Source organism: Brachycentrus maculatus, unplaced genomic scaffold (genome assembly GCF_059751285.1).
Source record: "Brachycentrus maculatus isolate JH-2025_06_01 unplaced genomic scaffold, ASM5975128v1 h1tg000374l, whole genome shotgun sequence".
NCBI lineage: Eukaryota > Metazoa > Arthropoda > Insecta > Trichoptera > Brachycentridae > Brachycentrus > Brachycentrus maculatus.
Window position 1 is genome coordinate 319,904 of NW_028281123.1, and position 17,601 is coordinate 337,504.

Sequence of the window (17,601 nt, forward strand, 5' to 3'; positions counted from 1 at the left end):
ACAAATAGAGTCCACGTCCGATAATGCGAGCTCTTTTATCTTCATCTGTAGTGTGTAGAAGGGTGTTTCTTTTTTTTTTTGAGAAGTTTCACTTATATAACGTGTACAGTGTTGCACGCACATTTTTCTTTATTTGCTAATATTCATACTACGATGTCACCTTCGTGGAAATTTTAAAACAATACAAAACAAATGCTGTGTGTAATAAATAATTAAAAAATGCACATCAGAATTTTCACTTCTAGACTTTCTTCCTTTTGATGTATTATATGAAAAATGTACAATTAGCATTACGTTTGATCTAATCAAAATGTATTTAATCATATTCCGCGCGCGGTTCAACCTCGATTCTCATTCAAGTCTGAAGTTCTTTCTTATCGGATCCTTCTTCGGACAGCAGTGGAAGAAAGTGTCAAGTGTAAAGCACATGTGTGTTGGTAGGAACGTGTACGGTACGGCCGTATAAATACCAAGCCCATTATTCATAATTGCTTGTATCCGATCGGCAGTCAATCAGAGAAGACGCATCCATCAAAATCCAATTCGAGGGTTCAAAAATGTTCAAAGTCCTTTGTGTACTGGTGGCTCTGGCCGGATGTTCGGCGTACGAGAACTCGGCAGCAAACTTAGCCTACGACATCTACAAAGGATGCTTGAGCCAGTATTCCTACTCCTGCATAAAGCCGAAGGCTCTCGCCTGGATGAGCAAGGTGGCTGATGATGACGTCATCAATATCACAGATGATCTGAGGATCGTCAAGACTGGCAGTGTGGAGGCTGACGAGTCTAGGGGCTTCAAGGATGAGAGGTTCCAGGTGTTCGATAAGGTGGATGACTTCCTGGCTACCCACACGCTGAAGATCAGGGTTCCTGAGGAGCTGACTTCTGGAGATGCTGGTGAATACGTGCCAAGGTCTCTTCTTCAAGGGTTGCCCGAGAATTTGGATGTTCCCCTTACTGATGGACGCGTTCAAGAAGGTAGGCTTACTTTAGTTAATTTACTGTTATTCACACTTATCAATTTAGTTGTTTTTATTAGTCTAGGCCTTGTGGTCTGTTTTTAAAAGGGATTGGATTACCAGCTGTCAATCCATCACTTTGGTGGTCTATCTTGGGGTTGGCCATGCAGTGCAATGTGGGGGAGTCTGAATGGTTCCATTCTCCTCACACGCGCGCATACCATTGTTTTCTTCGTTGCCTTCCCCATCTAACGACATCTTCGATCTCGCATATTTCTCTTATCCTGGTGTTTTTTATACTATCTCGCAGACTTTTGCCACTAATACTTATTTTTTTGAAAAAAATGTACATCACTTATTGAAATTACATTTAAATTGGATACTTACATTTCTTAGTAAAACAGCATTATATAAAAAAAAATATAGTAAAAAAAATTAATACAAATATAATTTTTTTAAACCATCATGTTGACACTTTCATTGTCATTGATATTATCACACAAGTCTGACGATGTCAGTAATGACTAAGCCCGGTCACTGATTAAATTTCAAAATGACCTGTCAAATGCTGGTTAAGTGATCACCATCCTACCCATGAAGTTTTAAACGAATCGGCAGTAAAAATGAATTTGTCAAATCATTTGAGGTCAAATTTTTATGGAAGAATATGTTTTGGGTGAATCTACATTTTCATTATTTTTAATTTATATTTTTATGCATGTTTTTCAATGACTATTGTTAGGGCCAGTGAATCTTTAAAAAATTGAAAAGAAAATTGCCTAATATATTCCTATGATAACGTTTATAAGTATTTGATCTGACCCCATTCTTGTTTCATAATTTCACACTTTCAGGCTTTCAGTCATGAAATTGAAATGAAAATTTTTCAATAATATTTTCAGGTCGCGGGTTCGTGAAGAAGGTTATGATCCCCTTCCTCTTGGGCCTGAAGTTTAAGGCTTCAGTTCTGGTCCCGCTGGCTCTTGCGCTCATCGCCCTGAAGACATGGAAGGCTCTCACTCTTGGGCTTATCTCCCTCGTTCTTTCAGGTAAAATTCCACCATGATTTTTACCTACAATATTTATTTATTTAAATTAACATATACATGACAGCAAAGCCAAAAACAATGAGCTTATTTTCTTTATTGGTTCGGCATTCACTTTGTAGTAAGACATGATGAATTGTTAAAAGAGTTTACATTCAGACCTGAAGATGGAAGCATAGCTTCTGAAACTAGTCGTCGTAATAAAATAAACTCAAATGGTAAAAAAAACAATTATTTTTCATTAACAATTTCACAATGTACGTACATTTACATATATATTTTTTATGTACAAAAGAAAATTACAGAAAGTTTGAAAGAAAGCATCGAAAAAATTATTAAACATTCCAAAAGAGAAAAGAAAAATCACAAGACAAAACTTAATCACCAATGTGTTATACATTATATTATAAAATCCGAGAGGAATTGCCTAAATCTAGTATTACTGAGATGAAACAGATCCACTTTTATTGGTAGGCCATTTAGCAGACCAATCATCCTCCCAACAGGCATTACCGATGGTTAATTGATTCTGCACTCAGGAAGAACAAATGGTCTGTGTTGCCTGGCTCTAACGTAACTCTCCGGTACATGTATTTCAATGCGATGCAAGATATCAGGATTATAAACTAACCTAAAATATAGGTTTCTCCGTCTGTTTGAGACAAATCCTTCAGTTTTTGGATACATCGCCAGAGAAACGATAGTAGTTTTGAAAAGTTAATAGCTAAGGGAGGAGTCGAAGGTAGTAGAAGAAGAGGAAGATTCCCACTAGATGACTTCAAGAATGCCGTAATTCAGCAGTAGCAAGAGGATACTAGTATATTAAGAGAGGTGACCGACAACTATACATAAAATTTAGTTGTCGTTCATCTCTCTACAGACTAGACTAGAACAGAGAATGACGAGGAAGAAGAAGACACATCGTGAGAGTAGCTAATTTTGTTTTTTTTTTAATAAGAGAGTGGAAACATTTTCTCCCCATTTTTAGCCAAACATTTTTTAATATTTTCGGACACTATGATATGGTTAGTTTAATTATGTTTTTGTATTTAAAAACTAGTCCTTAAAACATGTCATTATTTTACAAATAATTAAAATATAATAATTATTTTACAACTTACACATTAACTTATTTTAAAATCGCTTTATATTTTAAACATACTTATACGGTAATGTCAACCAGTTCCCAATCAAACATCGTCTTCCTCAAGACATTATTAGTTCTAATTGGTCTTGACGAAGAAGCTGTTTACTTCCATATAATTATTAAGTTAAAATAAGAAAATCAATTATTTCGAACAAAATTATTTTGTAAGTAATGCTTTTCTTTAAGTTAGTCATAAGTCAAAACGATGACAATCTACGTTCTTTTTTGACTACTCTGTTACTGCCTTTTGACATGTGGCAATTTTTATTAAATAATCTGAATTACAAATTCTGCTTCGTATGTTTTTGTTCCTCAAAACTCAAAAAGTAGTCGATGGATGGTCCTGATTTCTGTTAAATAAGATAAATAAATGTTAAAATCTTCAGAAAAGTCTCTAGAAATAAAAAGGCCACGGTGACATTACGCATTCCTGCTTTACACCTTTAGTATATCAAACCAAGATAAAAATGAGCCATTTACCCTAATATAAGCATATCGTCGTAAAAGCTTGGACTAGTTTAATTCTTCAAACCCTTATCCGCACCCGATGGTGCATAGAGCACTACATCATATGAACGCAGTATTATCTTAATCGTTAACACGCGAAGGAAAGGTGATTAGCTCTCCGCTTTAGTTACCAGTCCAGGGTAATATTGAAATAATGTTAGACTAAAAAATCATTTATATTTATTTGACCTCCATCTGAAAATCAAACCCAGTACCTCCAGTCAAAACTGCTACTGTTTACACCATACTACCTTCCATAACTTCGTTATATCAACTCGATTTGCCTCATGTAAATCCATAAATGAACCCTACAACTAATTTAGACCATATTAAGCAGTTAAACCTCCTCCTAATGATTGAAAAAATCATTTTCAGCCGCCATGGTGATCTTCAAGTTCACGAAGCCGAAGGTGGTCAACTACGAGCTGATCCACTACCCCCAGCATCACGAGCATCACGTGGATCACATCCCCGCGCCCCAAGGGTGGGACCAACCCCACGGGCCGTACAGGGCGCGAGCTCTAGAGAATGCCCACGACTTGGCCTATGGGGCCCAGATGTAGACAGCACTGCCTTACAACCCTTACTGACCCTGCAGGGTTGGAAGCCCTATACGTAGACACATTCGCAAGTGACGATATTCGATAGTTGATTGACATACAGCCCTGAACTTAAACCAATTCTTCGCATTTCGTATAAGTATGTAATAATATTCGATAGTTGATTCACCAAAATTTGATCATTTGTATTATTTTTTACTTTCATTGATTGATGTGTCACTTTGAGTCACTTTGTGATAATATCTATCTATTTTTAATTTATGTTTTACTTGGTAAATACCACTTTTAATATAAATAGTGATATTTACCAAGCAAAACTTAAATAATTTTTATTTATTTATTTTTTTAATTATTTCATATTTTATAATATTTTAAACATTATTCACTTAATAAATGTATAAAATACTGCTTTGAAAACATTCTTTTTTACGAAAACACAAGTAAATTCAACAGCAAACAATTTTCAAATAAATGACTATATATATTGTTTTCACAACATTTTGAGTGTGTCCAAATATTTGTTCACAAATCTTGAGTTCCTTTTCATTTAATAAGCCTATGACAGGTCACAAGCTCTTTAAATACTCAAACTTTTTTATTCTTGTTGAGATGTCAAAATGTTAATATATTGTTTTGTTTTAAATCTTTGAATTCTTTTGTATGATTTTTTTATATATTTATTTACACTATGATATTTAAGATGATCATTACCTATTTTTTTTTCTTTTTTTCTTTTTATTTTCTTTTTTGTGTTTTCTTTGTAAATATGTATAATGCTAAAAAATTTTGTGTCCAATTTTCGAGGTTCGAAATCAATTTCCAAATCAAAGCTCGATATTGTCATAAGCGAAGAAAAAACTTTTTACTTGCTAAAAGTGGCTATGATACTTATGAGGATGAATGAATTTAATTTATTGACGACTATTTATTAATTATTTAATGAAATAAATAAAAAAATGAATCATTACTCTGTTTTTTTCTGACTCCCTTACAAAATATTTCAAACGTTATACCGTCTGTCTCTACGTATCGTATACAGTATCGAACAGATTAATTGAACTTTTTTGTTGTGTTTTCGTAAAAAGTTTTGTAAAATGTTTTGTTTATTAGTTATATCACTAAATAATATTTAATATGATCTCATTTGGGCTCAATCAAAGATTTTACTCTTCTTGGCATCTATTATATAAGGTTTTGGCACGTGGATGCCAGTTTTTCGTCTCAAAACCATACCTGAATTATGGACAAAATGAGCGTTTCCAAAATTGATTACAATCAATTTTGGAGAGCCGATTTTTACAGATTGCCGATACATTTTCAATTAGGTTTATGTCTGGTGAAATTCTTGAGCAGTCCAACGCAGTTCATTGTTTTTGTGTGAAAATTTTCATCATTTTTTTTGGATTTGTGGCAGGGGGTTAAATCCCGCTAAAATATTCCATTACCATTTGACCTTCGTTTTTGTATCTCTGGTAGTATCTTTTCCAGTAGAATTAGGTGATACTACTCGCTATTCATCATCTCAGTCACTGAAAGAAGCAGCCCTGGTCCATAATACGAGAAACACCCCCAAAACATTTTTTTAGAGGGTGTTGAAAACACGAAAAAAAAGTTTTGTTTCAACTAATCTGTTCGATACTGTATGTCAATACAAAATTCAAACTCACAAATTTATTTTACTCCTTAACCAAACAAAAACACAAAATTTTTTGGTTATTTTATTAATTATCTAAAGAGTTTATATAATTTATAGTTATCCCGATCAAAAAAACAAAACAGATGCAATCAAAATGTAAAAAAATAAGCTAACCATAAAATTTAACAATAGTAAGAAAAATATAACAATACTTTTATATATTTACAACATTTTGAGTGTGTCCAAATACTTGGTCACAAATCTGGATTATCTCCAATAATAGGAGTCATTTTCATTTTATTTTTTGACATCTCGCAAAATTGATTCATATATATAGAGCTTCCAAGAATTTGAGTGGTGTGGTTGTCAATAATGGGTAGAATTGGTGGATGCTACACGTGTGTAAAGTGATCACGTAAACCAGTCTATGACGGTCGTCAGCCCCGTAAATGCCCAGACTTCCATATTCTTCTTCAATATTTTAAGTTTAAGAATATAATAAAATGTATTAAAAATAAATATGAAGCTACTTATTGAACTTTTTACTATGCTACAGATCTTTTTAGGTAAACCCTGAATCTATTTTCTCCATTTGAAAAATATTGAGTATATTCAAAAAAAAAATTTAACAATACCTTTTTTTCAAAATGCAAAAACACTTTCTGCCCTGTAGCAGGTAAATATTAAAAGGTAGGTTAAAAATATACCGCATTTACTGGGATACAGTACATTTTCTGTGTATTCGGAAAATATGCTCAACTGAAAATTGACGATTTTTGATATATCGCTCACTCCTTTCAAGAACGTCATAAATCAAAAAACTTAATTTTCAGCAGAACGTTTTTAAGTTTAAGAATACAATAAAATGTATTAAAAAATAAATATCAAGCCACTTATTGAACTTTTTATTCATTTGAAAAATATAGTTTTTTCTCCATTTGAAAAATATTTAGGATATTTAAACAAAAAATAAAAACAATACCCCTTTTTTTTTTATTCAAAAACAACATTTTCTGCCCTGTACCGGGTAAATATTAAATTAAAAATATGCCGCTTTTGCTGGGATATAGTACATTTTCTGGGCATTCCAAAAACATGCACAACTGATAATTGACGATTTTTGATATATGACGTTGTTGAAAGGAGTGAGCGATTTGTCCTGTATTCAAAGATATTTACCCAGATTTCTATATTCTTCATCAACTGTGTTGAAATGTCAAAAATGTTAAAATAGCTTCAGTTTTGTTAAAAATGAAATGAGGTGACATTAAAGATGTATGTCGTACTAACCATAATGCCGCTTCCCACAAGGGTAGGCAGAGAGAATAGAATGCCATACCAATCTGTCTTTGCGCACAATCTTCACCTCTTCAACATTCATACATCTTCTCATACATACACGCCGATCATTCCGACTCCAGACCTAGCCATTTTCATGTATTTGAAATGCTTAATCATGCCAAGTTTTCCTCGGTCTTTACTCTGCTTCTATTATCAACCACATTTGTCTCATAAATTTTTTTACAATCCTTTCTTCACTCCTTCGATTCACATGGCCAAAACCATCTCAACACACCTTTCATAATTTTATCTGGAATGCTTATCTTAGGCTTGCATTCTTTCCTTATATCACCATTCGAATATCTATCACACAACGTTTTGCCGCACATTCATCTGATAGAACAAGCACAATGTTTCGAAATTAGATCATATATATAGAACTTTAAAAGAGTTTGAGTAGTGTGGTTTTCAATCATGGATAGAATTGATGAATATTACACATGTGTAAAGTGATCACTTAAACCAACCTATAGCGGTCGTAAGCCCCGTAAATGCCCAGACTTACATTTTCTTCTTCATATGTGATAAAATAATATTTCTATTTAGTTCCGAGTTATCCGGATCTCATGAAATTAAAAAGTTTAGGAAAGGATTTCGCTAGCTTTCTAGTATCGCTGCATAACGGAACTCGACGCACTAAAGCGTGTTTTAATTTTCATTATAATTGTACCTACCGCGTTCAATAGATCGAATCAAGGATATGTATTAATATGTCTGACATAGTTCTTATTCATGAATATGGCGTGTCATCAATAGTGCTACTGATATCTAGACTTGAAAATTTGAAAGTAAAACTTACTGAAATTTTTCATTTACATCATATGGATACAATAAAACTTCTACAACAATACTGAAGTTCTCATTAACAATCATAAAGTATAAACGTCGATGAGAATATCTGTAATGTGTAAAGGCAACTAGCAGTAACTCAAGTTGCGGCTTTTTAGCGTAACACGGCTCAAAGCATTCTTATAACTGGCCTCTATCATGTACAATCACAGATTTCGCTATATTTCTTTCCTCAACTGAGATATTCATTATCCAAGTAGCCGCAAAATTGTATTAAATTGATACATATTTTGGCAAAAAGCATCATTTTAAGTTTACTATAAACGCGTTTATCTCAAAACAACTATTTTTAACTTGCGGCTATTTGCCTTTGCACATTAAGTCTTTAGTTCTCGAAACTAGTCGTGTTTACTCAAAACCGGTCTTATAAAAACAAATGTTCAATTAAATAAGTCACTCCTTAAAGTCAATGCCAAAACACTAGATAAAGTTTATTTTTCTGAATGTTTATTTTTCTAAATTTTTTAAATATAATTTTTGCTAGGTACAAAGAAAAGTAAATTTTTTATTTCAATAATGGATTCAGCAGTCACTTTATGCTAAAATCCATCTATTTTTTTAGTTTTTAAAGACAACAGCTGGAGGCGCGTTGCAGGAGCCTGGGTGAGGACCTATCCGACATCGGATCCGTGATAGTTCATAAGGAACTCACGAGAGGTGGTATCATACATGATAAAAATAGTGAAGGACATTGGTACCATAAACCAAGCTAGGACACAAACTGCCGAACCCTTTTCTAGTGGAATGGAAGGCTTGTTGACGACAGTCAGCAGTCCGGCTTCTGAGGGGTTTTAAGTGGTTTCCTCCCAGCAATGAGCAAATGCTGAGAATATCCTGATTGTCCCCACACTTTATTATCCCTGTTGTTCCCAACACAAATTAAAATATAAAATAAAAAATAAAAACATTTTTATTTTTAGTTTTATTTGTTAATAATACCCTAATTCTTCAAATCTATTGTGCCACGTTTTTTATGCATTCCGCATCATTATACGGTGTTTGAAAATGATCTAGAATGCATCGAAACACATGTTACAACAGATAATAAGAAATAGTTGTATTTAATAAGTGAAAATTAAATAAACAGTAAACGGATATTACCACAAGCAACTGGCAAATCAATTAATGAAATTAATAAAAAAATAAAATAATTTTAAATTCAAAAGGATTAAATAGTTTTTATTTACGAATTTGTAAAATAAGGGGTATGGTGTATCTGTCTCAGACCAAATTTTAAAGAAGATCAAAAACAAACTTGTGAAATTAAATAACTCATTTGTTTTATATATGAATATATGTACACATTTTAATTAACTAAATAAGTATTGCAACTACAGCTATATCCTTTTGCCAGATTATGGAACACACTATTTTAGACATTTTAGACCCTTTGCCATTACACTACCGATATATATATATATATATATATATATATATATATATATATATATATATATATATATATATACATATATATATATATGTGTGTGTGTGTGTGTGTGTTTGTGTGTAAATGCTACATACATACATATTAAAAGCATCCATGGGGCATTCTTTGCGATGAAACGGAAATAATGGTAACGGATTCGAAGCGGATGAAAAATGAAAAGCGAATTTCATCGACGCCTGCCTTTCCTTACATGGCACCTAGCGGTTGCGGTGAAAATAGTGAAGTACTGCATTGTATACGAGGAATTCTTATTGGCCGAGAATTTCGTATCGAATTGACATCAATCAAAATCGAGTGACATACTAAACTAAAATAAAAACGCTGAAATGAATTTATATATATTTTTTAAAGGTTTTTTGATTAAAACTAATTTGTTAAACATGACGCCACTTCCTCGCAGTGGAAGGCAGAGAAAATGGAACGCCACACCAAACTGTATTTAAGAATCATCTGCATCTGTATATATATGTAATAAAATACCTACCTATACATTTTATTAAGCACTTACAAATAGTACCTACATAAAACAGTTCTACCACCAGATGTCGCATGCGTCGCACAGAATAAAACAAAAGACATCCGATAAAAAAAAAAAATATTCTGAACTGTCAGAATCAGATAGATAGATAGAAAAAATATTGTAAAGATTAATTAAGAATAAACTTTAATTATATACTTTAATTACAAAGCAACACATTGTTTATTTTATCATTATACACCCACTTTACATATTATTTACACCCAATTTACAAAGAAAAATATTACCACGTTAAATATATATATACCCGCCAATTATTCCTCCTCCGATTATGACTCCTGACCACCGATTCAACGAATAAATTAACTTATTTCATTAATTGATCCAAGTGTAACTTTTTGGTAATATTAATACATTTTACTTTTATTTGGTAAATACTAATATAAAAATAAATGCCCCAACAATTGGGTTCTGATGAAGATAAAAATAACTTATATTATGTTGTGTAACTTGGACTCTATTTATTAAACAAATAAAAGATATTACCACAAAAAATTGCTGAATTAATTAGTAAAATTAAAAATAAAACACTTGTATAAGACCACATTCAACAAAAGGACAACTTTATTGAATAATAACACCGGTCAACACGATTTTTGGGTTTGACTTCTGCATGTGATATTTTGGTTAAACCTACATATGCTACAAATAAAATAAAAACTAATTCTCTGATCAAAGTTTGCTTTTTTAAAAACTAGAGCGATATTTTGGATTTTCAAGAAAAATCAGTTTTTGTACAAATATTTTTTGTAAATTATGGTTATCAAAGTTTTTGTCGAACATCAAAATCATTAACTCAAGACTTGTAATAAACGTAAAATAACAAAAAATCAAGAAAAATTAATAGCTCAAGTAGTTTTCTGATATATGAGTTGTCCGCCCCCAAAGTGTAATGGTCAGCACGCTCGGCTACCGTTCTGGAGGTCCCGGGTTCGATTCCTCGGAGGGATCAAATAAATATATGATTTTTTCACTCTAATATTTATTCAATATTACCCTGGACTGGTACCTGATGTGGAGGGCATGATCACCTTTCCTTCATGTGTGAACGATCAAGATAATACTGCGTTTATATGATGCAGTGCCCTATGCACCATCGGGGTGCGGATAAGGGTTTGAAGAAGTTTTCTGATAACTTACTTATCGACGTAAATCAGACAAAAGCAAACTTTAGATGCTAAAAATGGAAATTAAAATGTTTTTTGACGTCTAGAATCAGAATCTAAGCATAAGAACTGAAACACAACAAAAAAATTACTAGTGCAATCAATTCTTTTTTTTTTAATCAAATGAGGTAAGTTTTGCTTGGTGTGTTTCTATGTTTTGATGGCTATTATCTCACTGTTAATGGTATTACCAGCAATTCTTGGTATTACAGCAGAACGACGCGTAACACCCTCAAAACAAATCGAAATAATATTGTAATTTAATTGAAGAAATCAATGTTAAAGTCAACGCGAGAGTTCAAGTTGAAGGAATCGCCAATACTTCGAAATCGTTTAAATTCAAAGCGAGAAGCTCTCGCGTTCACCGCACTGCATAGCAATTCAGACACTACACTCGATATACCCGTCACACACATCCTTATCAATCATAAAGCAAGAAAGAAAAGGACAAAAAATAGAACAGCAAATCAAAATAGGATGTGCAGTTCAACCGACAAGGTACTTGACAATTACAAAAGCAGAAAGAGAAAATTGGATGAGTTATGGTGACACTTATGTCCTTTGGTTGCGAAGACTTGAAAATCGCTTTCCTTCGATAGCTGATCCAAACGGTGAAGTGTAAACCGATGTGTTGATTCAGGATTCACTTTTGAACCGGCGATCAAATGGGGGTATAAATAACCTCGCCCACTCCTCGAAGTCATCAGTAGCGATCCATCCTTCATTGCAGCAACAAGTCACTTGTTTGGCATAATCAAAAGCACCATGAACGGAAAAGTGTTGTGTTTTTTGGGCCTGGCTCTGATGGGAGTAGCCGCACAGCCTGCCAAGCCAGCCTTCTGGAAGGGGACCCCCATGGATGGCATGGTGGAGGAAATGAGGTCGGGATGCTCTGGAGGGAATGACGCCATCGCCTGCATGAAGTTCAAGGTCCTATCTCTCCTGGACACCATCTTCAAGAAGGATTCCTACCAGGTGATTTAGGAGTACAATGCAGAATGCAATCCAAAACATATATTTAAATTATCAGCGCCCTTTATGGTACTTTACGTTTAGTATTTTATGAAAATGACGTTTTATAAATTATAAAAAAATATTATTAAGTACACATATTTTTTTCAATTATTTTGTATTCCATTAATTTATTTTATTTCAAAACAGATATAAAAATATTATACACAACAAACGACCTTGAGTTACAGTAGCATTTTACGAAAATAGAGCTATTTAAATTATCTAAAAATATTATTAAATTCATACACTATTTTTACACATATTTTAAAAAATTATTTTATATCCTCTAAATTTATTTTATATTGCTAAATCAATTCATTAACACATAATAAAATAATATAGACAGCAAAGACCCTTATGGTACAATAGTATTTTACGAATATGGAGTTGCATAAATTATCCAAAATTATTATTAAATACCTTCTTTTATACATTTTTTTTTAAAATTATTTTGTTTCTTCTGAATTTATTTTACATTGCTGAGTTAATTCTAAAGCACATTAAAACAATATATTCAACAAGAGCCTTTGGTACAATAGTATTTGACGAAAATGGCGGTATTTAAATTATCCCAAATTCTACACCTAGTTATTTGGCTAACTGAAGTCTACCCTGACAAGGTTTCTCCCTCGGGCCATTCATCTTTCTTTATCCCTGTCATCCTAACAAGCTTGCTCCGCAGGAATACCGCATCCGATGTACGATTGTTTTCTCTACATTTCATCATGCCTAATTCTCAATTTACCTCTTCGTCTTATTGTTAATTAGTTCCGTATTTAAAAAAAAAATATCCTTTTTTACTTTTAACCTTCGTAGCGTGTAGTGCAAATTTGGCTACCGTGCTGGAGATCCCGGGTTCGATATCCAGTGGGGTTAATATAAATATAAGTAATTTTTTACCATTAGGTGTGATTAAGACTCACTTGGCTTCTAACCCTTATCCGCACATTAGTTTACATATATCTTAAACAAATTAAGTTTGATTTAAACATATATATTACACATTCACAAATTAGTTTTGATCCTTTTAAAACTATTGTAATTATGCACAAATAAAAATTAATTTAATTCAGACATTCTTAAATTGTCGTCATTCAAAAAACCCTGAAGAGGGCAACAGGTTGTTGCCGAAAATACATTATAATTTAACAAAAGACTAGTATTTTAATATTGTGATTTTTTAAATAATATATTGTACGGGTTTATCTGAATAACAACAATTAACTAATGCATATTTTAGATTTCTCTTTTGTGTGTTCATATTATTTTAAAAACTTCAATGTTTGATTTGATTTAAGTTTTGTACTAGATTTCTTGGTGAAACTGCATTTTATAGAATAAAATTACAACTTTATAGTTTTTTCCACATTTATTTTATTTGACCAGTGAAACCCGGTCACTGGTCAAATAAAATAAACTTGGAAAAACTAAGTATCTAGTTATTTTATGATATTCAATGTTTGAGTCATAAAAATACTTATCGAAACTTTCATCACCTGACATTATCACTACCACGACAACACATCAATGAGCTATTTTTCTCTTAAAACCTGATAATTAACCCTTCTTATATCATGGATATATTATGTCATTCCTCTTAGGTGTCAGAATCTGTGGAAGTCGTCCGTAACAGCTACAGCGGCAACGAACTGACAGCCCGTTCAGAAGGAGGCGACTTCTTCGACGTCGTCCAGGAGTACCTGCAGAGCCACGACGTGACCTTCAAGCTCCCCGTAGCCGGAGCCAAGGTCACCGTCAGCCCCCGAAACCTGGATACCGAAGAGCTGAACGTCAACGTCAAGTTCGCTGAAGAGGAAGAGAGGAGCTCAGGAGCCGAACCTCGCAAGTCCAAGCTGAAGAAGATCATCGTGCCCATCCTGGTGTTCATTCTTCTCAAAGTCATGACCTTGGTTCCTCTGGCCCTTGGAGTTCTTGGACTGAAGGCCTGGAACGCCCTTCAGCTGTCTTTCTTCTCTTTTGTCATCTCTATGGCCCTCGCTGTCTTCCAGCTGTGCAAGAAGGTACATGTTTAACAATTCCTTTAGGCGTTTCTGTTTAATTTCATTAATTAATTCGGCATTCACTTTGTGGTAAAATCTATCCCACAAAACACGTGTCACAGTATATTTTAAGAAATAGTAGTATTTACTAAGTAAAACATTAATTTAAAAAGTTTTTATTTAAGTTTTACTTGGCAAATATTACTATTTCTTAAAACGTATTGTGACACGTCGGCTGTCCAAACTCAAAACACAGTAAGGGACATTTTTTTGTAGTACGTTTTTTTTGCATTTTTGGACTAAGTAGATTCTTCTTAGTCCAAAAATGCAAAAAAATGTTCCTTACTGTGTTTTAAGTTTGGACAGCCGACGTGTTTCGATGCATTCCGCATCATTTTCAAAGACCCTATCACAATATTTTAAGAAATTTTAGAAGTATTTACTAAGTGTGTACTTAGTACTAGGAAGTATTTACTTAGTATGTCCGCCTCTGTGGTGTAATGGTTAGCGTGTTTAGCAACCGCGCCGGAAGTCCCGGGTTCGATTCCCAGGTCGGGGTGAAAATAAGTATCAGTGATTTTACACTCTAATATTTATTTTAAATTTCCCGAGACTGGTCCCTGAAAAGAATGCCACAATAATCTGTCTTTAAATATAATTTTCGCGTCTTCCACATTCGTGTATCAACTCATATTTACCCGATAATTATTCTGACTCAATTGACCACTTTCAGTATTTGAAATACTTGATAATGCCAATGTTTTCTTCGGTCATCCTCTGCTTCTATTACCAATCACATTCGCCTCATAAATTTGTTTAACTATCCTTTCTTCACTCATTCGATTCACACGACCAAATCATCTCAACACACCTTTCTTAATTTTATCGATAATGCTTTTCTTAACTTTGCATTTGTTCTTTATTCATTCACTCGAATATCTTATCTAAAATCGTTTTTACCACACATACATTTCGACTACTTTACTGCTGCATTCAGTCTACTTTCATAGAAAATACTTTTTGGTGTGGTGCGGGTTTGTATAAGGAGATCTATGAAATGTAGAAGAAGCGAAGAATATTTGCAGTATACAGAGTGGTGTGGCGTTCGATTCTCTCTGCTTACCCCTTTAGGGAAGCGGTGTGACTGTAAAACAACAACTCCAGAAAGCTTCAAGACTCCGACTTATTGATGACAAAGTATCCTACGTAATATCGTTTTATTTTATTGTTTGTAATATAACTTTGTTTTTTTTTTCCAGCTCGCTGCCGATCATGCTCCTCCTCAGATCTCCCATGGACCATGGGAAGCCATGGCCAACAACTATAGAGCCAGATCCATGGATGAACCCATCATCAGCGCCCAGAACTTGGCTTACAATGCCTATGCTTAAAGACCATTCACCATGAAAAAGCGACACCTCACTCACACGACGCAAAAACACTTCCAATGACAATAAAAATAAAATGAAAAACAAACATATCTCAGTCGCAAATAAGATGTAGGAGATTCAAAATTGATCACCGACTTCTTCAACGTACTGGTCACCAAAAAATTTGGACGTCATGAAAGCAAGTCGTGAGTTTAGGACGATATGGTATACCATATGAGGCGATTGAAAAACAGAACAGGGTAATATACCGTGAATATGTTTTAAAATAGCTTCTCGACGATTGATGTTGTATAAAAAATAATTTATTGTATTTTTAATATTTATTTAATAAACGAAGAATGAAAAAATATACATTTTAAAATTTATTATTTGATTTCCCTATAAAAACATATTTTTAACTTATATTTTGTATTTTAAAATTGACTTTGTTATATCGCTCACTCCTTTCAAGAACGTCATAAATCAAAAATCGTCAATTTTTAGTTGTGCATGTTTTCGGAATGCCTAGAAAATGTACTATATCCTAGAAAAAGAGCCATATTTTTAACTTAATATTTACCCGCTGCAGGGCAGAAAATGTTGTTTTTGCATTTTGAAGAAAAGGTAATGAATAATATTTTTTTTTTAAATATTAAATATTTTTCGAATGGAGAAAATACCTTCAGGTTTTACCTAGAAAGATCTGTTGCACAGTAAAAAGTTCAATAAGTGGCTTGATATTTATTTTTAATACATTGTGTTATATTTTTGAACTTTAAAAACGTTCTCCTGAAAAATCAAGTTTTTTGATTTATGACGTTCTTGAAAGGAGTGAGCGATATGGTATTTACCAATGCATAAAGTTATATTATATTAATAACAATCTCCTTACCATTCATCGTTAACTTTGTATATTTTTTGAATGGTATAACGCCATGTGAACCTAGAATGATAAGAGTTTAAATTCAAAATATATAAAACACTTTTATAAGACCACATTTTCAGTATTTTAATATAAACAAGACTAGTTTCAAGAACTATGTATATATCGCTCACTCCTTTCAAGAACGTCATAAATCAAAAATCGTCAATTTTCAGTTGTGCATATTTTCAGAATGTCCAAAAAATATACTATATCCCAGCAAAAGAGGCATATTTTTAAGTTAATATTTACCCGCTACAGGGTAGAAAGTGTTGTTTTTGCATTTTGAGGAAAAGGTATTGTTTAATTATTTTTTTAAATAAACTAAATATTTTTCGAATGGAGAAAAAATCTTCAGGTTTTACCTAAAAAGATCTGTTGCACAGTTAAAAGTTCAGTAAGTGGCTTGATATTTATTTTTAATACATTGTATTATATTTTTAAACGTTAAAAACGTTCTCCTGAAAAATCAAGTATTTTGATTTATGACGTTCTTGAAAGGAGTGAGCGATATGTTCTCATCAACGGATGAAAATACAAATGTTTGTATTTTTAACCGGTGGGTGTTGAGAACAACTCATGATCTCTAAACTAGTCGTGTTTATATTTGACAAGCAAGATGATTTGCTAATCGATTTTTTGTTTTTTTTTATTATCTATTTTTTCCATGACAGTTTATTAAAAAAATATTTATTGGTATCATTCATATGATTAACAATACTAAAATTGTGAACGAAAATATTATCTGGATTTAATGAAGATGAAACTCACCTCGGTCGATAGTATAATAAAATAATTAGCAAATACAATAATCAGGGTTGAAAAACTATCATTAAATTTCAGAATTTTAGAAAAAGAAGAAAACTGAGGAAAACTTGGTATGATCAAGTATTTCAAATGCTTGAAAAAGCGGTTAGGTCAGGAGTCGGAATAATCGGCGAGTATTTATGAGGAGATGCATGGATGTGGAAGAGGAGATGATTGTGTTCAAATACAGGTTGGTGTGGCGTTCTATTCTCTCCGCCTACTCCTACGGGGAAGCTGCGTGATGGTTAGATAGTTGGTTGAGAACCTAAGAAGGATTCGAAATAATTTA

General features: G+C 32.9%; 2 protein-coding genes across 2 annotated transcripts; both read left to right on the plus strand.

Moving 5' to 3' along the window:
- Window positions 1-557: 557 nt before the first annotated feature.
- Window positions 558-4,222, plus strand: Osi18 (DUF1676 domain-containing protein Osi18). The gene is made up of 3 exons (XM_088270215.1): window positions 558-978; window positions 1,862-2,008; window positions 4,035-4,222. Exons 1-3 carry the CDS (start codon window positions 558-560, stop codon window positions 4,220-4,222), a joined length of 756 nt encoding a protein of 251 aa, XP_088126341.1.
- Window positions 4,223-11,907: 7,685 nt separating this feature from the next.
- Osi19 (DUF1676 domain-containing protein Osi19) lies at window positions 11,908-15,689 on the plus strand. The gene is made up of 3 exons (XM_088270214.1): window positions 11,908-12,174; window positions 13,815-14,234; window positions 15,473-15,689. Exons 1-3 carry the CDS (start codon window positions 11,965-11,967, stop codon window positions 15,602-15,604), a joined length of 762 nt encoding a protein of 253 aa, XP_088126340.1. The 5' UTR covers window positions 11,908-11,964; the 3' UTR covers window positions 15,605-15,689.
- Window positions 15,690-17,601: the final 1,912 nt, after the last annotated feature.

What these genes read in the sequence shown, in the direction of transcription:
- Osi18 (XM_088270215.1), top strand. Translation starts at nt 558, where the DNA reads ATGTTCAAAGTCCTTTGTGTACTGGTGGCTCTGGCCGGATGTTCGGCG. An exon ending in TGATGGACGCGTTCAAGAAG is followed by an intron (nt 979 to 1,861) that starts GTAGGCTTACTT and finishes TAATATTTTCAG; the next exon opens with GTCGCGGGTTCGTGAAGAAG. An exon ending in TATCTCCCTCGTTCTTTCAG is followed by an intron (nt 2,009 to 4,034) that starts GTAAAATTCCAC and finishes AATCATTTTCAG; the next exon opens with CCGCCATGGTGATCTTCAAG.
- Osi19 (XM_088270214.1), top strand. Translation starts at nt 11,965, where the DNA reads ATGAACGGAAAAGTGTTGTGTTTTTTGGGCCTGGCTCTGATGGGAGTA. An exon ending in TCAAGAAGGATTCCTACCAG is followed by an intron (nt 12,175 to 13,814) that starts GTGATTTAGGAG and finishes CATTCCTCTTAG; the next exon opens with GTGTCAGAATCTGTGGAAGT. An exon ending in TCTTCCAGCTGTGCAAGAAG is followed by an intron (nt 14,235 to 15,472) that starts GTACATGTTTAA and finishes TTTTTTTTCCAG; the next exon opens with CTCGCTGCCGATCATGCTCC.